Source organism: Seriola lalandi, unplaced genomic scaffold (genome assembly GCF_002814215.2).
Source record: "Seriola lalandi dorsalis isolate HSWRI2012SDOR001 ecotype SW California unplaced genomic scaffold, Sedor1 jcf7180002054890, whole genome shotgun sequence".
Classification (NCBI taxonomy): Eukaryota; Metazoa; Chordata; class Actinopteri; order Carangiformes; family Carangidae; genus Seriola; species Seriola lalandi.
Window position 1 is genome coordinate 513,523 of NW_019525442.1, and position 24,838 is coordinate 538,360.

Consider the following 24,838-nt stretch of genomic DNA (forward strand, 5'->3'; position numbering starts at 1 on the left):
GCATTTTGCAAAGAAAAAACTATAAAAACAGCTACTATCACGAAGTGACTTTGACCAAACCTGGACAAGGTTAAGGTATTTTTTCAGCTTTTCAGCATTTCCCAAATGTCTTACAAATATGAATCAAATTGTTAACCATGGTAACCATTTTGAATTGCTGCTTTTGTTTTCTCTGGGATTTATTGCTGAGGTTTGTCAAGGAAAGGATGGATAAAAGAGTTAGTGTTTGGTGAAGGAAAAGTAACAATCTAAAAATGACCATGTGCCTTTTATTGCTGGTCAGTTTTCATAGGAAGAGTGAATAGTGCAATTTTATGACCCCATTATTTGCATATCAAAAAGCTGTGCAACAAGTTAGTTTTAATACATTCATCAATCAGAAAACATTTTTTTTTTTTTTACAACCTTTAACATGAATCATTCAAAATGTCTCAAGCTTCTCACTATATTGCATGTAGTTTCTGCAAGTTGTTATTCAATAATTGTTATTGAGGAAGTTTGGAATCATGACGCTAAATGACACTTTGGGTGGAGTTTAATCCTTTCCTTTCAGCCTTATTGAGTAATGTGTGGATTCCCTCGGATTCTCAACTTTTCCAGGACTTTAGTACGATGAGTAAGATGAGTTTTGGGCGAGGTCAGTCAGGGGGGGTCAATTGTGTTTTAATATTCCCGATGTGTTTGAATTTTATTGACTTGATCAGTGGCAGTGTTTAGTGCATCCGAGCTGATTGGTGGGTCTGTGCCAGTCAAGATCATTTTGTGTCATTTGGGTAATTTTCAAACAAGTCCAAGCCAAAGCACACCAGCCTCTCAGCTGAGCGGATAGCCCTGAGGATAAGAGACAGAGACTGGTTCATGGTACTGTGGCAAAGCACTTCTTTGTTGTGTTTGACTGTTTTGCTGGTGACACTGCAGTGCAGGACAGCTTCCTGTGAGAACCTGAGGATGGAAAACTGAGGAGTCTTTCCTGGAAGGCTGTATAACAGGTTCCTGTGGGGAGAGAGAGGGTGAGAGAGAGAGAGAGAGAGAGAGAGAGAGAGAGAGAGAGAGAGGAGACTGTCAGTGAATGACTTGTTCACACATGCAGAATATGACTTGAGAAATTTGGTTACCAAATTAGCTGATATCAGATATCTAAACATTTCTTTAAAAACATTTTTTTGTAGAATACCATCGTACTTGCTGAATCAGGTTTTGTGTAAACCAAGGACATTTAAAGGACTCTCCATTTTAGCTTCAGCCTGTGCAGAGGGCCGGGTCGTATTAAAAACCCTGCTCAAGCTCTCTCTGCCCCTCAGTTGGCCCATTTTTATTTTCCCCAACAAACCATCCGAGCACATGCATCCCTCTTGCTCTGCCTTCCCTGACCGCAGGTTAAAGCTGGATAACTGCCTGTGTCTTGATCTGACCTTTGGAGGCAACAAATTCTACACTTATCACATCCTCTTTATATCTCAAGCCATTGGTCACCTGCAGCAATACAACCAAGGCACATATTCTCGATCTTGAGCTGTACTGCCATGTCTTCGCAGCTCACTCTTCTCTAAACTGTGACTTGTGCAGCACACCATCTCATCCCATTCACTATCCATCTTAGCTCCAAATAAACAAAACACCACCGTCTCCTGCAGCCCGCCTTCAGGTGCAATGTCAGCCCAAAAATATCTGACTTTTTGCGTGAAACACTTTGCTGGATCAGACGACTACAACCTCTCGTACATCATCCATCTGCTAGATGACTTTCTCAGCGTCACGCCATCTTCACCTCCATCATGCAATCTTAACACTCTGACTCCGAGTTCCTCTCTCCTCAGAGAAAAGCGCTTCTTAGGAATTTCTTTCCATCATCCTTGACTCCGTCTCCGCCATGTTTCAATCGTCTACATATTTGTATGTTTCCGTTTATACATCATTTTTACCTCTCTTGATTCCTCTATTGTCATAGTCTGCGTCCTAGTTCCCCTGGGTCCCTTGCTCACATTCCTTCATCTCCATGTATTCTCCTTTAGATCTGCCATTCTCTTTTTACCCACAAAATGTCCTCAGCCTTTTTCCCCGTTCTATTTATGCACCTGTTATTTGTAATCACTCAAGTTTCCCTGACCCAGTCTGTCTGTATATATACCTGCCTTTGTAACTACTTCTTGGTCAAGCCGTCTGTTCACGTTCCTGTTTATGTTCCTTGGTGGCTCCCATGTAATTGCTACCTGCCTTTATTTCCCTGCCTGTGTGTCTGCATTTGGGTCCTCTGCCTGTGTTGCTTTCAGCAAACCCAGACACCCATTGCATTAAGGAAAGTCTGAAGGACTTTCGCCAGGAAGTTTCACTCAAGATAACCTCACACTTATCAGAAAGACAGCAAAGTGGAAAATCTGGAATTAATTCGTAAATGAAAACAGTGTTTCAGATAAAGAAGAAAAAAATGAGAGGAAAAGGATGGTTAGTGTGCCATCACTGTTGTTGTACTCACAGAATAAAAGTGCTGCAGAAATGTACATTATATTGAATTTGTCAAGACAATAAGTAAACTGGAGGAAGTCTTGTGTTTGCATTAACCAGGGAACCATATAGTCTTTAATATGAGCCTGCTCCAATTAACTTCCTAGCTCTCTCTGCCACTGAAGAAAATACAGGCCCCTGTTTGAGCACTGACAGTAATAAAGTGACTGTACATCTAATTTACTAACTCAAGAAAAAGTGAAATTAGTGTTGTTACAGAATTTTGTGTCGGTCGACCTGCAGCCGATTAATCTTTTACTGGCCGACTGATGCTAAACTCCGTGTATAATATGATGAAAACTCTCACACTCAAGGGAAAAGAAACAACACCCCAAAAAGGACAAATGAAAACTTCAGTTTCACACTTTGACCTCTGCTTAATTTTCTGAATATGAATTATTGCCCTTAAAGACCCTCCTATCTATGTCTCTTTGTCTTCCTGTCACTTGCGTTGTACGGAATACACGGCAGCACGCGCACACATAAAGCAAAAACACATATATAAACACAGGCGAGCCTTCGGGGGTAGCAGAGTAGTCATTTGTAGGTCAGAGTGGCAGAGACTGCGGAGGGTTGCTCTCCTCGGGGCTGAAGTACATCGATTTCTCTTAAAGTGGCTGAACGGACAGTCTTAGAGAGTAAATGGAGTGATTCTTCATCTGTTAAGACACAAGTTGTGAGCTGTAGGGTGTGAAGGAACACTGACCTTCAGCGCACAATTTAGACTCAAAGTCAGAGCGCTGTGATGATTCTCTATCTACTCAACTACATAACACCAGTATATGACACCAGTTAGAATAAATGTAATGTTTTTGGCAGCCGCTCTCATAATTTAGAGACGAACACGCGAACACATATGTCAGCAGCAGACTTTCAAATGAGTCTGCGCTTTCAACTTACAATATTTTATTTTTGCCAAAAGGTATTTCTATCAAACATTGATAAAAAACAATCCAGTATATCATCTGTATTGGACTTCCTTTCTTAAGTTATTTTCATCATACCTACGATCTGAAGTCCATGAAAATCAGTGGCTGCCAGCAGTGTAGAAAAACGATCCCTAACGCAGATAAAATGTCAATATAGGTCCTTTGCATAGAGGACATTCTGACATGTCACAGTTTAAAGCACAGTTGTAAATGATAAAATTAATGATGGCTGAATTCCATTTAGCTGCTTCGGAGTCGGGCTCCTGGTGTTGTGCATGCTGGCTCACTGTCATGGCTTATTGGATACTGGAGAGCAAATCTGTTGCTCTGTCTGCTGTGAAGAAAGGCTACACTGGATGATTCTACAAAACTTTGTTTAGTGATGTTTTTGTTTTACATTCAATGTCAGAGTTTTTTTTTTATTTCAATTTTGCTTTCAATAATATCTATGCATGGCAAGTAAAATATGATTAAGTTGTTCAGGGTCAGGAAATTCAAACACTGTTAAACTTCCATTTACTGATGACAATAATAATGACTTCAAAGATGTTAAAATGCTCTGAAGAGCTGCAGGGAACTGCAGAGTTTGAGATTGTCTAATTGTTGATAACTGTCCGTGGGTCTGACATTTTCAAACTTGGTCTCCTGTTCCCATCTACCACCCCACTGTACTGAAATTTCTACCTTGCTCCATAAAGGGCACTTCCTGTTTAGATACTGAACTTACGTCATAAAAATACAGTGGAAATTGCTTATAGTGATCACAGTTTCATTTCAATTCAACCACTTATATGGATCAAAAAGCTTGGAACAGAATTATTCCTGTACAAATTCTGTTCAAATCATTGGCTTATAGTTACGTCTGCGCCTGCCCGCTACTGTGTGTGTGTGTGCATTTACATGCGCTTCCCGTGCACAATCGTGTGCCAAGGGACATCTTCACTGCCGTGCCGCGAGTTATTTCCCCTCCAGCTCCTGCTTTGCTTGTGTTTTGGGACTTTTACAGTGTGTAATTATCGTCCCCTTAACCTGGACTGTCACCCACCGTCTGTCTGTGAATACAGTTCTTTTTGCAGCAACTCTGTGTGTACATAAAGACATCTGCTATCGATTGGTGTGGCCCTCAGCAGCCTGATACCCACTCTTAAGTGAGGCCGCATCCTGCTCTGCAACACAGCAAATTGGGTTTAAACTGTGTCTACAGGTCCCAGGTGTCACTCACACAGGAGCAGCACCGTCCATCCAACACTGACAGCTGCACGGTGTATCTGCATGTGCTCTGCTACCTCCATGTGAGGTTTAATTTTAGAAAGTGAGAACATTTCGCTTGACCTTCCCTTTTTGCAACAGGGAATTTAAAGATTGAGTAGCTTCCAGAGCACACATCTTTGACTTGATTTTTCTTTTATAGGTATGTTGGACATTTTGTGAATTTGGACACCTTTATTTTGGCACTACATTAAATCTCGAAGCCAATAAATGGGATAGATATGCATTTTGAAGGTGGAAGGTCCAACTTCCAGATAGATGGGAAGGTGAAAGAACTGAAAATGTGTCTTCGACAATCAATGCTGACTTCCAGAACTAATATGCCAACTTTCATATATGTTACATTGAAAAAGATAACTCCCAAAACCAATTATTAGCTGCTCCATGTTGGATTTGGAAGTTCACATATTGGATTTTCACCAACCTCTGAGAGGAAATGTAGAAGTTGATCATTAGTTTTGGAGGACAGCATACTGATTTTGAAGGTCAAACTCAATATCTTACAACCTCCAAACTGAGTGCTGACTTCCAAAGTTCTTTCAACTTTCAAATGCAGTATGGAGGTTCCTGTTGAATATATGGGTCAATATAATGGTTTCCTTTGTCACCACTTCATCAGTGTAACATAAATTTAATGTCTTCCAAAATCATCAGCTTCTCTGAAGAAAGCCTGGCGATTTTGTAAAACTATCTGAAAAACTTGTGTTATTCAACTATTAACACCAACAGGTTTGCATTTTCACGCAAACAACGTTCAGTGAACCCACCTCGATCGGTTACAGTTACCTAACAGAATTGCAAACTTAAATGGGCTCTTGAACGTACATCCCTGTCTGTTCATCAAAAATTAACTGTAATGGATTCATAGTTCTAAATTCCATGGCAGAGATTTTAAAGAAGGATGGATTTAAATCACCGTTCCCACAGCTAGATTTTGTGTTTTATATGACATGCAGGAAACTCTTGGATCTACTACAACACATGCGTGAGTCATATAATCCAAAATCACAGTTAGTACCTCCACCCTCTCCAGTGTCCCAAAGATATGACACCAGGGCAATGAAAGTAAACATTGAAGCCAAAGATCAATCAGTTCCAATTCCACCTAGGTGTGCAGTCAAATAACCAGCCAACCAAAAGGGGGTTATTGCATGTATTGCCCTAGATAAAGTCTACTTGAGCCAGACACCTGGGATATATAAATGTAACATGAGTGAATGAAAAGAGCAAGCGAAGCTGGACCTGATTGATGTTTTACCACTAGCATTGCTGATGCAGTTGGAAGGAGTTGCACAAGTTGCATAAGTTGTCCATAATTCAACACCTTTTCCCTAATGTTTGCACATCAAGTAAGGAACTGGCCGAGCTAAATAATAAAGCTTTGCCTGACATGTATTACTCAGGCTTAAACATTCATCTAAGCAGCTAAGATACTTTTGTTCATGCCCATCAAGAGGGAGGGATCAATGTATCAGATGTGAAGCGGATTTACAACATTACGAGGATAACACATTTATTGAACATGTTGAATAATAATGATAAATAAACTTGTCTGAGACCTTGCCAGGGTATCCTTGTTTTAAACATCAAGGCAATACAGGGAAATATTTTTTCATGAAGGGCTGAGACAAGTTTAGGTCTTTTCCATAAAACTAGAGGGTAAATTGGGCAGACTGTGCTGGATTTGGTATACTGGTGTGTGTTTGGTTAGTCTGACTTGTGTGTAACAACAAGACTGACCTTGGACTGGACGAAAGTTGACTCATTCCACCATTTAACATCAAACTAACATCAGCTAGTGCAAGGAAATCTCATTAACAAAAGGACTTCATGTGTTTCTGGTTGCCTCAGCTTTGCTCTTCATTTGCATTAAAATACTGCATTGCATAATATGAACGGCCCCAACTGTAAAGGTACTGTGTTACATCAAAGGCATGAAAATATGCAGCTGTCAGATACAGGTATATACACATTAGTTTTGGATTTAACTTTGCTACTGTCCACAGCTCTAAATGTATTTGTCATTGTTTCTTACTGTCAACTATGGGACCCAACCCAATGGTTCCCAACATGGTGTCCTGATAAATAAATCAGGACACTCATGCTTTTAAAAAATCTTGGTTACATTATTGTAATTCTTTGCATTCAGGGTTTACATCCAAATAACCAGCTAGTTCAAATTCAGGTCAATACTAGAGGACAAGATCACATTGCACCTGTTTTAGCCTCTCTTCACAGGTTACCAGGACTTTTTGGAGATTATTTTAAGATTTTACTGATTTCATTTAAAGCACTTCATGATTTAAGCTCCCAGTTATATTGCTGAACTGCTGCTCCCAGCCTCATATCCTCAGGCAGGGCTCTGCTGGCTAAAGAATAAAGGTGCACAGTATTTTGTTGTCAGGGCCCCTGAGTGCAGATTTCAGAATCAGTGACATCTTTTAAATCACTTCTCAAATTTATCTATTCTTAAAAAAAAAGCTTTGCATGTATAAATAAAATGTCTTCTTCCTCTTATTATTATCATTATTAATTACTATAATAACTTCTTACATATCTTTCTCTTTTTTATTTTGCAGACTTTAAAATGTGCCTACAGTGGTTTTCCCTCCTACTGTTAATATTTGTATTACTTATACTACTTTAATTTTACTTATACTTTGTGTTACTGGGATATTTTCAATGCCTGTCAAATTTCCCCGGTGCTTGATCCCTGAGTGACCTGGCTGAGTAGTGAGAGATTTCAGTGTTCTGTCAGTGAGGCAGCTTAACTCCACAACCCAAACCGAAGGCATGTCAAATATGAAGTCAAATGTCTTTAACAGGGTTTTTTTTTTTTTAAGATAAATGAGTAGTTCCTGCAGTGGTGTTTGGTGAAGGAAAGCTGTCAGGGCAGTGAAGTGTGTGAGCCAGACTCGGTGAACTCTGGCCCAAGGTTTAGACTTGGTTCAAACAACAAATCAAATCAGTGTCAGTTATTACATTACATATGGATACATTGTCTAGTGTTTTTAGTGTTGCTGGTGTATTGAACCTGCCTGTATACTTTTTTTGTAAACCATGTGGAATGAGTTCTACACAGAGCTACCAGTGTGTGTGTGTGTGTGTGTGTGTGTGTGTGTGTGTGTGTGTGTGTTTCATCAGTTTCTGTGTGTTCATTTCAGTCCAATCACAATAGGCAAAATGTCATTTTTGATGACATTATGTGCGAACAAAAAAACAAAAAAAGTTTACAAAGAAAAGGAAGAAAAGAACAAAGGATTGAAAGAGGACTGGACAGAGATATGCATCCATTCTCTGTATGTTATGTACTGCCTAATGTGCAGCAACAGCTGACTGGATCGGTGCCTTCATCCAGCAGTTGCACTTTTTGTGCCTGGCCTAGCTGATATATATCATGTATAATTATTTATACATATGATATAATAATATAATAAATATAATATACATATTTATGAAATAAATCAAATAAGGGGAAACCAGTTTCTCTAAAACTTTTGATAAGATCAGGTCTAAAATGATTATAACTCAGAGGGTTAAAGTTGGGTGGACTACTGCATGCTTAAGGTGGGAAGGAAAACTACCAGCAGAATGAGAGCCACTTACAACAGTTAAAATAGAGGGGCAATCACTGATAAAGAGCTCAAATTCAGTAAGCAAAATGTCTGAAGTAATGGATGAAGTACTTGACAAAGTGCTACTTACAATGGTTAAAATAGAGGTGCAAAAAACCTCCCAAAGAAATTTAGTGCACAAAATGTCTGAAGTACTTGATGAAGACTTTAGTTTAGCAATCGTGTCCTCCAAAGTGCACAGTGAAACTGCTTTGAATGGATGTAGGATGGCGCTGTAAATATGATGTTCTGGTGATTGTTTTAATGTTTTGTTACGTTATTGACGACTTACTTTGTTTTATTCACATCTGTGTGTTTCACTTGCACTGCTGTTTTGTATTTTAATACCTGCAGAGCTGTGTGTATTTTCACTCTTGTAGTTGGTTTGTTAGTGACCTTGAGTGTCAGCGAACAGGTCGTGGTATTTATAGAATTTAGGTTTGTGACATGTGAGATGATTTATTGAAGATCTAAAATTGCAAAGTATTTTAAGGCTCAGTGTACAATTTAATGATTTAATGGTTACTTAAGGAAACAAGTATGATGCTCATAACCATAATGATACAAACCATAGGCAGCATAATGAACCTGCATTACTGCATTGTTGTATATCACAATACAGTGTTCATGTTGCTTACTTTACGTTGTGTGTAAAACAGGAGAGCTCTCAAAGTAAACATGTTTCAAGACTGTTCAGTGCTCTTAGTGTAATTGTATGAGTCCTGAGGGGGGAATGGGAACTTCCTTTATAAATGAGTGCTATTAAGCCTTAATGTTTTCCAAGCATGATGGAGCAGCTAATTTCAGCTTGGATACTAATGGCAGTCTAGGACAATTAACATGTCTGTTACTGCCATAAACTGTGAATAACACTGAACAGCAGACACCATTAATTCTGTTCGTATCCAGAGGAAATGTAGAGAGCTAAAAGCTGAGCTTTTGAGTTCAAACACGGCTGTGTGTAAATTATTTCCATTTTCTCTTTTTTTGTCAAAAGGAATAAATATGTGATCACTGTGAAGCTCGAGTTTTACATTACATTGTTGCTGTTATGCAGAGTATGTAGAACGAGTTGAAAAAGCTGTGGATCCTCCCAATGCAAGATAGATGGCGGATGGGGGGGGTTAAATCATTGCTGACACAACTTGGGACTGCATGTGATTTAGGGACTGTGTGAAAATTATCAGTTGGAGGAGAGGAGGTTGGAAAAGTGGTTATGTATTTTATTTTTTTTTTGCTGAAGTGAGAATATAGCAAATGAGTACACTTACAATTATTATCAACATCTTGGCCACCATCACTTCCATAGTTTCCTGCTTTTTTATTTATTTTTTTCTTCCTGTGTGTGTTTTCTTTAATACTTTGCTATTTTTTGCTCATATTTTTTCCTTGGGGGACAACATCATAATTTCAAGTAGCATATGTAACCAAAACCCTGAGCAGACATACAGCACAGGAAGGGCACTTCAACTTCAGGGATGTGACATAAGTATCCCCAAAAAATTTTCAACAAACTTCAAGGTCAATCTGTCTATAAAATGGTAATTCCGACATAAGAAATGCTATGGTTGTCCACCTCAGCCAGGTGTAAAACCATTTTTGTGATATTTGGAGGGTTTTTTTTTTTGCATTTTGACTAGACTGGGGTTAGACTGACTCTAAATTCAGTCACATTATAGCATTCTAATTCTTATGCTAGCCAGGCTTTCTAAGTATGTAGCATATGTCAGACCCAATGAGTCTGACCTAACAGTCAAATTGGCTAATCTCTCTATAGTAATAGTCAAGTAGATTTAACAGGCGTCACATCTGAACGAAGTTAATAGTGTAGTTTATGCGATACGCTGGTAAACACTCTACGCTCTGTACATTTGCACATCTGCCTGCGATGTAATCACAGATGATACTACAACCCAAGATCAACTGATGTGTGTACATTGTGTGACGAGTTGTTTTGTATCTTATGCACAAACATGCACAGAGGGCCACACACAAACACACTAAAGCATGCAGCACACACAGCACACATTCCCGTCAAGGGATTTGTTTCATTCCACTGATGGCAGTGGCAGCAACGCACTAAGAAACGAAGCAGAGTGCAAACAAAAGGTGTGGAAGAGGATGGACTGCCAGCAATCAAACATGGGTGTTAAGAATTGATGAATGGCATTCAGGTTGCCTGCAAGTTTAGTCAGCTTAGATTCAAAACTTTTTAATACTAACTGAAATGGAAAATAAGGCCAATTTCCGCACTAGAAAAATATAAAGGAAGTGTTGAACCATAAAACCACAGTCTGTACAATTTTCACCAGAAAATGGGAACATCAAGAAACAATTTGCTAGAAGTGATTTAAACATGTTGAACTCTAAATTTGACTTTATTCAGTATAGTGAGGTTTTGAGTTTATGTAACATAACTTCAGACATTTTAAAAATTTCCAACTTAGTGAGTGTGTGACCGAGGGAGGGAGGCCAGACAGTGTACCCATTACCTCCGACCACACTGCACTACTGCTGCAGCTGTGAGACAGTAACTTCTCTCCTAACCTGTACACTCCGGATGGTGCCTGTGGGATGATGAAGCTCTTCTCCAGGTCACGGAGAACGTCGTTGAGCATCCGCACATGGGAAGGGTCACGCTCTTTAGGGTCATTGGCAGGCCGCATCGTTTCTGACTGGAAGAAAGCTGCGTGGTCTCTCAACGATGAGGCTGAGGACAGCAGGGAAGGAGATACCACGCTTTTCTCTGGACATATATATGGAGAAAGTAACAGAAACAATAGATGAGAGCTCAACCTTCAGGTATGTAAAACGTCTGTTCCAGAGGTTGTAGCTGACTTTCATAAATAAATATTGGTTAAAAGGAACTACATGTGGAAAATACAGTCATATTGAAAGGAAGAGGTGGAGGTTTCATGCTGAAACCCATTGTGGATTTAAAAATGTATAATGGACTTTAATGCCTTGTAGGAAATTTGGGGACTGGCTGCATAAAGGTGAATGTGGTCTGATGAGTCTCAGATATTTTCCCATGATCTAGAGCAGTGGTTTTGGTGAAAAAAAAGACAAAAAAACTAAATGACCTTTACAACTTTAAAATTTTTTAAAAACCCTTTCATTGTTATTTTAAATCAGTATGATGAGCCAGTGAGGAACTTCTATGTCGTTGCCACTGAACCACCTTGTATACTTGCATTGTTATGCGGTCCAATGTGTCCTTTTTCACAGGAAAAGTAATGATGATCCAGATTTTATTTTATTTCTGATGATCGAACCTGATTCACAGCTAGAGTGTAAGCATGCAATCTGTATCTGGAAAACATGTAAAAATAGGTATTACTGCAACAGCAAAGAAACAGATCAGAAAGTTATCAGATTGGCCAGACAACACTTGGAGACCATTTGGCTTGAACTGTGATTGGAGAGGTAAAGGTAAAGTTTATATAGTGTGAACACAAACTTGGGCAGAAAAATCCTCATCCTTGTTCTCATACATTAGCATCTCTTTGGGAGACTCTACAGGAACCATTATGATGCGAAGGTAGCTGAGCTAGCACTAGTGCTAGCAGGCTTTTCCACTGCCTCTAACCACATATTGTCACATATGAACTCTGGAAAACGTCATATTGAAACCCAAATATTAGACCTTACTGTATGTAACCCTTCACTTCTTGAAGAGTGGAATACAGCAGCTAAAAGTCTGCATCACTTACAATATGCTACAGTCATTGACAGTGCTGGAAATACAAAGAGACACAGCCTCCCCTCTAAGCTCTTGATCCGCTACTCTGCTGATCTCACATGAATCCCATTGTTTTGAGTGTTTTCTTTGGACTTTTTACACTTGTACTGGAGGCAGGATCAGGAGGAAGCTATGCTGAATTATTGAGTTTTGTTGCTCAGACAGCACCTATTAGGAAGAATATAAAAGATTTATTGTTGCAGTTAATTTCTTCTGTATGATGCCAATGTTAATATGGTTAAAAGTCAAAACTTATTTGCTAATTTTACATATTTTGTAACAATTTATTAAACTCAGTGACTCAGAATTAGTCACCACTGGATCTGATCACAATGTGGGCAGACATTAAATAACAGGAACTCTCATTAATTGAAGCTGAGTGCAGGGAACCATAATCAGATATCTTTTTATAAGGTCAAGGATTTCTGGACCCAAATGCAAGCAAGCACAAACAAAGGCTGGTAGGTGAAATAAAAATTTTAATCAAGAGTTTTAATCAACACAAAAAGTCCAAAAACTTACAGAACACTGGCGCAGAAGGGAAAAATTGAAGGTCAATCTAAATGAATCCAATCTACTGCCAAAACTCAGGAACATGCAGAAACATCAGAGGGACTGAACAGGAATAAACAGACAAACTGGCCAAGACAGAGGGAGGCAAAGGTAATTGAAAACAGGTGAAAAACATTAGGGCGGGGCAGACAATCACAATGGAGGGAAAAGAAGACAAAGACAGGAAGTAAAACAACAATGATTTCAAAATAAAAACAGGAAATAAACAAAAGTCCAAACAACATCCAAAAGTCCAAAAAGTGTCATAGAAAGGGCAGATTGAACATATTTTCAATCTGTAGTTCTCCTTAGCTTCATTTACCTTGCAGAGAAAAATGAATTCAACGATACAGAGTAGCCTAATAGGAAGTACTTGTGACGGGCTGGTGCGCTGTCCAGGATGTGTCCTGCATGTTGCACTGTGTAAGCTGGGATAGGCTTCACACGCCTGCAACCCTGAGAGGAATAGCTGGACATGGGATGTATCATGAAATACATCATGAAACTATTAAATTCTTTTAATTAGCCTCAACATGTTCATCTCAGGCACGATATATGACACATACTGAAATGCTGCTGAACCAGCGTTTGGTATCACGGTATCACCTGTTGGTTTCAGCCAAATTAGAAATCCCATGTAACACTGACCTGGACCTCTCCAACTTCTGAGCCACAGCTTCAAAATATCATTGGAGCTACACACACACACACACACACACACACACACACACACACACACACACACAACAATTCTATCCTCATTAGCTTGTCAACACAAAGCTGGCTTGTTTTACAGTACACTTGGCACTGCAAATCAATTACCTTGCATTTACAGTTAATTGGCTTGTATTCTTGGCTCTATTAAATTATATCTGGCTGAATCCACTGGGCTTGTTGGAAATGCTACTGTCTGCATGAGGACAAAGATTCATTTTCAGGTGTCTTAGCAATTACACGAACACAATAATACCACTGTTTGCAATGATTGCAGGTCAAGAAATATCCTGAGTTCTCATAAGTTGTTTACATGATTACATAAACTGACAACATGCCATGATGACAATGTGGTTACGTACTACAATTTAAAAAAAGAGCGGCTTATTTTGATGTACTGCTCACAAAGTCTTGAACTGTTGTGCTGTCCTTTATATTTAAATATAAAATGGTCAGATCGATTTCTGCATTGGTTGTGTGTGTAAATCAGAATGACTAATGGAATAAATACATAAATACATATTTATTTACATATCTGCTGTGTGATGTGTCCAAAACAAACATGTTCTGAAAGTTAAGCTGCCATCAAGTGAAAATCAGGGTCCATCATTCAAAAATTGGTATATTGTAATTTAACCAAATAACTAATTTCCATGTGTAAACAAAATAGCAATTAGCCTAAATGTAAAATGTGCTCTATTTCCATATATTTCAGTAAATTTCCATATCCATGGGCGCACTATAGTTCACTTACTGCCGATTTTAAGCCCTGTACATAATTGCATTCAGACATGGTGAGGTTTAATAATCTTTATCTTCTACATTCTTCTTCTCTGTTTGAATTCAATCAGTGATTCTCAATGACTGGACTGCAACCTGGTTCCTCTCTGTGCGGTCTTAACTTTGCTATGACGTAAGTCATGCAGATATAGGGACAGATTTCTCACTAAGTTTTTAGATCCATTTGCTTTTTCTCTTTTTATTATTTGGAAGTAGGAAGAGTTGGTGAGTTGCTTTTTCTTTCTTTCTCCTCCTGCTGCTGCTGCTGCCTTTCACGGTTCTGAACATGACAGATGTGGAAGCTGCATGTAGTGCATTTTTTGTGAGTGTAATTACAATCTGTCCCGATGCTGCTATCTGCTATGCACAGATATTGAAGAGGAAAATTGGATGTAATACTGGGTTTTGGAGAATTATTTGGTGTTTTGCCTGAGGAAGATGGCAGGCAAACATGATACATTTATTAGGACTAAAGTAAGTATTTCATCCTAACGTGGCACATTCAGTAAGAAAGAACAACGGATGAAGGGTTTGGTGTTCCTGACCTTGTTCGCAGACCACGCAGACAAGACGTACAGTACAGCATGTACAGGCATTTTCTGAAATTACGCTGGTGTGCTGTGAAAGATTCATGTGCACAGAAATTGTAGCTGCATTTCTTTGCTTCTATTGTTTGATTTTGAGAATATGAAGAGTTTTCTGCCTTAGCTCATTGTAGGATGATGTGCAATTTTTTTTTAATGCTCTAATCAAAAAGAGACTATAACCTAATAACTTCCAAGATACTGGTCCTAATCAACAGACCTTGCGATGTGTTGGTGTGTGTCTTCGGATCAGAGTGCATCTCAGTGTGTCGGGGTCGGAGCGTGACTCATCGGAGAGGCAAGGGGAAGACAGTGGGGACAAAAATAGACAAAGAGAACTGCTCTCTCTTACAAATTTAAATGGCTCTGGCTGCTCGCAGCCAGCTGGGACTCATGAAATATTGTTTGATTGTTGTAATCCATCACATCTTTTGACACACGGGGACCTCTTTGGATGTGTTTGTAATTGGGTGTGCAGTTGGGACTTGGCCTCCTGCGATAACAGTCAGAGAAGAGAGAGAAAAACAAAAGAGCTGTAGAGTGACAGAGTGAGTCCATGGAATAGTCTCTTTTTTTTTGTACATCAGCATCTACAGATGTTTATAAATGTTGGGATTGGGTATTGTGTGGACTTAATTAATTGTCATTCTTCACTCATGATGATATTAATTCATGTTGATACTAATTCTTATCATTTGTTTGTGTAAGAAAATATGTAGGGAACAAAAGACTGAGCAGATTTAGGCAGCAATACAGACTTTAGTCTTAAATGACTTGGTATTCTTTTTTGATTAAATATAATTAATATTACATTATAATATTATTATAATATATCTATCTTGTACGCACTGAAACTTTACTGTGTTGCATTTGTCTGTCCTTGCGCTTTATGTTATCATGTTTTTGTTGTGATTCTTCTCAATTACATTTGCAATAGAAAGAAAAAAAGTGAAACACATGAATGTTGTTCCTCTCCTCTTGTGTTCTGTGAATGAAACCAGATGCATAAAACTATAGATATATAGATATATATAATTCATAACATGCATTTGATAAGCACATTTACATTTTGTAGGTATGTAAACTGCAAACATTGTTGAATAAGGCAGCATTTTAGATTCAGTCTCACACCTTAGATTTCCGTTTTACCATATCACACTGTACTCTGTAGAAAAAAATCATGTGTTCACCTGGTCTGAACTATGTGTGAGGTTCACATATTCTGATTGCACTCTATACTTTTATAATTTACGGTTTATTTGAGGGAAATGGTAAACGCATATTTCTTTGTACATACACATCTGGCCCCCGGGTCTCTCTTTGTCTTTTTTTCTCCTATTGATCTGTTTTTGGGATATTGTGAGTATGATTGGGCAATTAAGAATATTGAATTATAAATAACAAAAATAACAAAAAAAAGTCAAGGTCAGTATCAATATGTTTTTTGAGAAACTCTGAAAGAAGCTCGGCTCTTCTGCTTAATATCACAACTGGATACAGCTTTTGCTAACACACACATGTGGAGAATCCATTAGCTTAGGAAGAGAATCAAAAGGATCACTTTAACAGTTAAATGTCATTTAATGCTTAACTGTTAAATGTCTAAGGAGAAGGTTCTGCAGTTTCAAATGAGGTTTAGTAGAAGCAGAGAACACTTGAGGCTGAAATAGTGTAACTGAATCATGAACAAGTGAGGCAACAAAAAAGTTTTAGAAGTGTTAAATAACGACCTGGCGAGCTGGAAAGGCACACCAGTCAAAATGTAAATGGAAAAAAATACGGATGGCAATGACTCTTTAGTTTATGACCATCATAAAGTCAATGCGTCTACTATGACTTGATGCAATATGAAATAATTAAATATTTATGTCAACACTACTCAGTACAAACAGTTTCACTGGGTTAACGTGCTCTAAATGTACTTTGGGGTTTAGCATGTTGAAAATATAACATGTTTGTGTTTACTGTGCTCATGTTGTAAGTGTACGTCATATACCAGGGGGATTCAATTCAAATTCAAAAAGGTCCAGTTAGACAAAATCTCTGCAAGCATCCATCACTTTTTAGATGCAAATACAAGCATTCTTCTGTATACAGTGATGTATACATGCACACACCACCTGCTGTATGAATATAAAGTAACTTGTTACACGAACCATCCTAATATTTATTTCAGCACACGCCTTGCACCACCTGTTTTTTTACTGACTGAAGGATATATAGACATTGTATGTTGTATCCATTGTTGTAGTACACTGTCTTGTACTTAATGGTCATGTGTTTATATTTATTCATCTTTCCTCAGCTTTGCTGTCCTTTTTTTTTGGAGTCAGAGTCCTGGACTTCAATCTAACTGCCCAGAAAAATGTGGTTGAATGTGACTATTTTCACATTTCTAATGTTGTAGCCTTTTGCTAAAATCATTTAAAGGGCAGTATGAGGGCAACAGCTTTGATGTTATGTCAAACATGTCATATTGCGAGATCCTGTGTGGAGATGGGAGAAAGTTCCAGAAGGACAATCATCACTGCAGCATCGATCTGGGCTTCATGGCAGAGTGGCCAGACAGACGCCTCTCCTCAGCTTGGAGGCTGTCCTGAAGGACTCGCAGTTGTTGAGAAACAAGATTCTCCAGACTGCCGATTAAACTGTTTGTCCACGATTCTAAGTGTCATGTCTGGAGGAAACCAGGCACAGCTCATCACATGCCCAGTACCAACAATGAAGCATGGTGGTGGCAGCATCGGGCTGTGGGGGTAGTTTTGAGTGGCAGGTACAGGGAAATCAGTCAGGATTGAGGGACAGACGAACATATCAAAGTACAGACACGTCCTTAATGATAACCTGGTCCAGGACACTCAGGACCTCAGACTGGGCTGAGGGTTCACCTTCCAGCAGGAGGATGGTGCTAAGAGTGTTCAGGGACAACTCTGTGACTGTCCTTGAGTGGCCCAGCCGGAGTCCTGACCTTATCGAACATCTCTGGATACCTGAAAATGTCTGTCCACCAACTGTCCCCACCCAACCTGACAGAGCTTGAGAGGATCTGCAGAGAAGAAAGGCAGAAAATCCCCAAAATCCAGGTGCGCAAAGCTTGTCGCATCATGCCCAAAGACGACTTGAGGCTTTAATCGCTGCTGAATCACTGAGTGAAGAGTCTGAATGCTTAATGTCAATGTGATATTTCTGTTTTTTCCTTTTTAAATTCGGTTTTTGCTTTGTCATCGCGGGGCATTGAGTGGAGACTGATGAGTTAAAAAAATGAAGAAATAATCTGTTCAGATGGGCACACACATTTACTTTGAGTTATTTATACTAGTAACTCCCAGCACTGACAATAGCCTGTTCTACCTTTCTGTGGTAGTGCTGTTGAGGACCAAAGGCAGCCCTGCTACTGAGCTCTATCACTACAGTAAATTAATGGAGATTTATGTCAGATCAGAAAAGACCACAGGCAGTTTTATATGAAAAGAGAAAAGAAAGGAGAATTGTGATTAAAAAAGTTGAACAAAAGGTTTTGGGGGTTTCAATTAGCTCTGGTTGTTTGATCTGAGTCCCCTCCATGACTGCCAGTTATGAATACTGCAGTGCTTCATGCTGTCTGTGAAGAATCCATTAAATATCACTGGTCCTTTGCCGCAGGGGCCTGCTAAAACACCCAGACCAGATACACACACACATACACACACACACACACACACACACACACAGTCAGACATAGCCATTCCCCAAAAATATACTCACAGTAATCTTTGAATAAACCTCAAAATTACACGCGTCACTACCCACTGATGTGTAGCCTACACATGAAGACGCACACATACACATGTGCACATCATGTCCTCCCACTTACTTATCCACATCCACACACTGTATACTGCACTTGCACACTCATTATCACATTCACTGAGATTCTACTCACACACACACACACACACACACAATTCTGCAAATATAGGAGTAAGTCAAAGACACTTTCAGCAGCTGTAGTTTTTCCTTGACTTCGCTTTGTGTCTTGAGCTTCCTGTAATCACATCTGACCAAACAAAACACATTTATATGTGAATCTATTGTTCCATAGGTTCTGAATCCTGCTCTGTCTACTAGCTAGCTAGCCTTTATTGAGTATTCAACAATTTGCTATTTGCAAAACGCCTCCTCAAATCACATTTGCACAATCATATCTTAGCAACCCTAAGTAGGCACGGCAGGCCTGTCGAGCTTTGGATTTCTCCACATGTTCAAAGTGGTGTACATGCGGCTCTAATGCCATGTTCGCTTCATATCATTTTCACTGTATTTATGAAGAGCTAAGCGGGAGAAATCATTCACATCAGCATCAGATTTGTTATATGAGTCAGAGATATCAGGATTTCATGACAGCTATGATATTTCTCACATGGTGAAAAGAAATACGGTCTGAACAAACAATTGGAAAAAATATCTTCAGAACCACAGTCAGTTCATTTAAAAGGTCCAAGCTACACAAAAGTAGCTAATTTCGGCAACTTAAATACTGTGAGCACAAGGTTAAAAGTGGGTTATGAAGACTCCCAAGTCTGAATAACTGAAGGTTTTCATTTTCTCCCCATTTTGCAAATGTGTGAATGCAGAATAATAAGAGCAATATTTCACAGGGACGTAGTGGGACTTCTGACTTGGACTGGCTGACTGAATTGTTGAACAATACATGAAATAGAGCAACCGGCACATTAAGCTGTAGTTCATTTTTTTCACTTTCCTCTGTTACTAGCGATAGAGTGTGAGATTAGAATTCAGACTGGACGGTGCAGCAGTAAATACAACACCAGACATATTGTAATTTCAGTAGTTCTTCTTTCATTGGGTCTTTCTGTAAGATAATGATGTATGTAATCGGCTAATCACAGCTTTTGAGTGCTTTTAATTTGTATATTAGAACTTCTGATAAAACAACAGCAGAAAATCAAAGTCTACGACATTATCCTGCTAAATAAACTCAGACTAGATTCCCGTTGTCTTCTGCCTAACACTTATTCTGTAAAACTGGAATCACCATGAACTGTGGTTTTCAACTCTCTCTGCAGCTTTGCTCCTGTCTGTTGTCTTCTAGATGCACAACTACTTGGAGCATTTGGATTTTTGGGGGATTTTAACTTCTTTCCTCTGAGCTTTTTATTAATTTTTTTCTTTGTTACTCTTGTAAAGTGAATCAGCAACAGTCCACTGCTGACTGCCCCTCCAAACTGAATGTAGTTTGCTGGGGAGGCAGACGTGAGGGAGAACCACAGGGGGGCCCGCACAGCCTGCTCCACTGGGCTGATCACCACACACAGCACTATTGATCTCTCTCTGCCTTGCTCTCTCGTGCGTCCTCCCTCTCTCTGTATTCCTTTTTCTTTGTCTTTTCACGTTGAGCCACTGGCCCGGTAGCCTACAGCTAAAAAGCTGTCATATGAAGTTGATGTTGAATAAAAGTAATTAATGTACTCACTGTAGTCGTCTTCAGAGTTTCTTTAAAGAATCTAGCCCACATGTTCTATTTATAAAAATGAGTGTGTTTACCGACCCTGTCACTGGCACTCGCAACCCAACGACCGGTCCGGCCCGCAGAGAATCTTTCTGTGTCTCCCGATTAGCCGCTCTGTGCCTGATATCTCCAGTGTTTGGAGGGCGTTGTCAGAATTGCCTTTCCAAACCTAGCTGCAAATGTTAGCATGTCCCACTAATTAGCTTACTACCCGCAGTAGTAACCTACAGTAGTCATCTTGTCAGAGTCAACTCAGTGAACTAACCTTAGTTTGCTAATGAAGGCTTAAGGAGTGGTTCAACCAAGCGGCAACCTCTGAGGGTGAAAAGTGCAGCCAACATGGAAACCCGCAGTTCTTCGAATGGGCACTTGAGGCTGGCTCCAAAAGTGAGTCAATCCCCACACTCCCGTGTCAAAATGTCCAACTTTACAGCAAACATGTTTACAGCAGTCAAGCACTACCAAGATGCCGAAGGCGGAGCAGCCCACGTCATGGGTGATGTTCACGGAGGCTACATCTTTATTTCCAGTCTATGGATTCAACACTCCAGAAAAAAGTGGACCTTTATTATTTTGTTAAACCTGCAGTAACAGATTTTTTTGGGCACTTGATGCCACAACAAGAACACAACATTGACATATTATCACCTTATGAAATTATGGCGAATGAAGCAAGGCACAAAAGCAAAACAATGTACTGAAAGACGATAAAACATCCTGTAGAACTGAGGAGACCTGCAGAGGTTACAATCACACTTAGTGGTTTATCACTATTAGTGACTCCTTTCACAATGCATACCGTTATCTGATCTTTTGTCGATCTAAAAAAATATTGATTACTACAGCTTTAAACCATTTTTATTGTTAAATTATCCAGGACCCTAAACTCTTGTTTCTATGCTTCAGAACATTGAAGGTAAAAGATAGATACTCAGAGGCTTATCTTACTTGTCCCCATATGATTGTGTCCTTTTATCTTCCTTCAAATTATAAGGTGTTCAAATTATACTATCTGTATGCCAGATTTTTCTACCCTGCAACAACTGCCATTAACTAAACCACACGCAATCCTCACACACACCAGGAATTATTTATCATGCCTCACTATCTGTTACAACACACACACATCAAACAGTATTCATTTCACTGTCCCATTCCTCCTCCTCTTCATTTTCTCCATCTGGTGCCTCTGTATTTTTAACCAGGAGGAGATAAAAGCTCTCTCCCACCTGTTTTCTGGTTGAACAGAAGCTGTTTGGTATAAAGCATTAAGAGTATCTGCACGCTTCACATAGTCAAATTTATAACTTTAAGACGTTTATAATGCCACCTGGAATTAAATTTAATACCAATTTAATAACCACAATAAAGAACCCAAAATCTGTCACAAGCAGCCTCTTTCTGATTACACACAGCTGATGAGAACAGTAAAAGTAAATGTAAGCATAAGGAAAATGGCACTTGGGGATGAAATTAAGGGACATGATGTCCAATTGTGTATTATAAAGCAGAGGCAATTAAAATAAAGCCTGTTCCCTCGTGACCTCATTTCATGACACAAGGCCAAATATGAGAGCCACACTACTCTGGTCCCATTCACAACTTTTCGTCGAAACCACACAACTCAGAAGATTCATTTAATCTTATTTTCCGACTCTGCTCTGAAATCTCACTAATGCAATATCCTGTAAACACATTCAGATTGTAGATGATTTCAGAGGCTTTAAAAATCAATGTATGACATTACTGTCAGCTTGATTATCACGGTAGAAGAGAAGGATGGTCGGGCAGGAGTCGCATTCTTGTAAATGCTGTGCCTATGAAATAAACTAGAATACAGCGCTACTAGAAGGTTGAACCTGTTGTGGTCTCACCCACCTGGTTTCCCAAAATCACTGGTTCACAATGAACGGAAGCCAGTGGGAACCAGTGGAGTGAGGAATCGAGGGGGAGACATTTTCTAAGAATAATAAAAAACTGATTTTCCTTCACGCCAGTAATCTGGGTAATCAGAGCACAGATTCAACAGAGTACAGCTGTAGCTAATATTGGTACATGATGGTATAATTCTGCTTTGGCCTTTTAGCCTTGATGAAATGACAATCACTTGTGATAACCATTCTTCGGCTTGGCACTAATGTGCAAAGTTGCCAACAAGGTGTAGCTATTGCACTGAAAAGTGCATCTGAATTGAATTCATAGAGGGGAGAAAGCAGGAACAGACATAGCGGCACAATGAGGGACAAAGTGATGAAGAGACAGACAGAAGCTACAGGCAGGTATAATAATCAGTCATCTCTCTCTCTCAGGTCATAATCCGTCCATTAGTCTCAGACAGGGAAGCATAACCACTCAATCTGGGCCTTAATGGGACAGTACTTACATGCTTAGACAGAGCCAGTGAACCTGAGCCGCTGAGCAATTGCCTTGGTGGTACAATGAGTGAGATCCGAAGTTGGAGCTACGGTACGGTGTGGCGCGGAGCATTTCTCCGTCTCCATGCCTTTCAATCTCTCTTCTTAGTGCGTAAATGTTTGATAGACTTTGGTAAATAGATTTATTCTATCTAAACATGAAGAATTAATTCTGCATCTGCATTTTCTTATTGTAAAATCCACATCTAATCTGGAACAGACCAAACTTAAATACTGAATTCATTAACTATTCATGAATCTCACTCTGTTTGTCAACTCCTGAATTTGTGGATTGTTCTTGGCGCATAAGAAAAGAACATGCAGGCTAAATGTATCAAAGCCACTGTTGTGCGTCCTCTTTCAAAGGTCATCTTATTATTCATGCTCTGAGTGTGACTGAATAAGCTGATTTCGGGCTCCAAAGGCCTAAGATGTCGAACAGCATGTTAACTGCTTCATATTTGGGTTAATTTACACGGGGTTCAATTCAGACCTTGACTAAAGCGCTGCATTCTTCTTACTATGCAAGTTGCACACTTTGGGTGATAAATATGTAAATCATTTTATGTAGCTCATGCACTGAGCACCACATTCCTTCATTAACATATAACTAACCTACAGTTTATCTAGCCAAGCCTAGAAATACACGGCGCCCCAAATTTCACTGTAAGCCTACTGTAGCTGAAATATTTACAGAGCTTATTATTTTATATTATATTATATTATTCTCCCAAATATGCTTTCAAGGGCAGATAGTATTGATTGATATTAATATTTTAGACAACATTTACATCCATTGAACTATGCCGTAAATTGCGGAATTAAATTTCCATTATTACTATCTGTTGACTATATTCTATATTTTCTTCATGTTATTAATTAAAGTTTAATTAAAGTTACTTCCAGTTAACTGGGTACATTTAGATGCTTTAAGCCACTACTACATGACGGCAACAGCATCGACAACCCAGTGGAACAGGTACATTTTTGGTGTGTATTTATTTTAGCCAGCAGAAAGGACCAGAAGTTAAAGTGATAGTTCGGGTTGGGTGAGGTAATTATTTTCACGGCTTTATCTTGTCCATCAAACAGGCCATTCCTTTGGAACTAAATTTTTTCAACTGTTGAACTGCTGTATTCCTACACACAAGTAGTTAAAATTCTGACTATACTGACTATAGATAACTACCTCACACAACCCCACGTCAAATAACCCAAACTATCACTGTTAAGAGACAAAAGTGGAAATAGCGAACTGGAAAGAACAAAGAAATGGACAGGCTGCATAAGGTCAATAGAGGACACTTAATTACTTCTAGATCCTTATGTCAAGTAAGAATGACACTCTTTTAATGAAGACACTCAGCTGTGTAATCCTTGTGTTTGCGCTTCTTACCCGGTGCATGCTGGGATAGCATGCTGCACCTGTGGGTGGTAGTTTAGAGGCAGCATTCCACTTCTTGCAAGTTGTTGGGGCTGTTTACATGACAAATTCATGCCATTTAGTTTTTTTGGGGGATATTTTCACCATTCCAGGTGCAAATGGCACCATCACATGATCACATGATGTCACTGCTCACAAAATCATATGGAGAGGAATTGTGACAGATTTCAATTTCCACACTAACAATTGACCAAACAGACCAGAATGCAAATACAGGAACAAGCGAGAGCCGAGGACACTACAGTGGGAAAAAGAAGGAAAAACAGAGAGGGAACAAAGGACATATAGAGCTCCAACAAAAGGAGAGAAGAAGAGTGGCTTCAGGGTTATCTGTGGAGGTCCAAGGTTACAAGAGGAAGAAGAAAGATGTTTAACACTTGGTTTTGAATTTTACAAATGCAGGAATCAAGGTCATTTTGCTGTGGAATCATAAGAGGAAGGATCGATATTTTCAGCTCAACAGCTGAACCAACACTAAATCATCGTAATGGGTGAGAAAGTCGAGGGAAAAAGGCTGAGTGTGTGTGTGTGTGTGTGGTGTATGTGTGTGTAAACATGTAAAAACATTCCACTAAAATATTTTTTTGCAAATTATGTGCACACTTGTGGTTTCCTGGCATGTCATTTTGCCTCCTGTGTGTGTGTGTGTGTGTGTGTGTGTGTGTGTGTGTGTGTGTGTGTGTGTGTGTGTGAGTATTCATGTTTGTTGGAGTGTGTATTAAGGACTGATGCTGAAGCTGCCCCGACAGTGAAGATGAGTTATGCCTCTGCATAAAAGTCCAAGA

At 39.3% G+C, this 24,838-nt stretch overlaps 1 protein-coding gene across 1 annotated transcript in view; it reads right to left on the reverse strand.

Annotated features, from left to right (window-relative positions):
* Nucleotides 1–255: 255 nt before the first annotated feature.
* naaladl2 (N-acetylated alpha-linked acidic dipeptidase like 2) overlaps nucleotides 256–24,838 on the reverse strand; it is a 367,789-nt gene continuing 343,206 nt past the window's right edge. The window contains exons 16-17 of the mRNA XM_087180108.1: nucleotides 10,862–11,060; nucleotides 256–993 (exon numbers count right to left, since the gene is read on the reverse strand). Coding sequence (XP_087036234.1) covers nucleotides 756–993; nucleotides 10,862–11,060 — 437 coding nt within the window. The 3' untranslated portion in view covers nucleotides 256–755. The remainder of the gene's footprint in view (nucleotides 994–10,861; nucleotides 11,061–24,838) is intronic.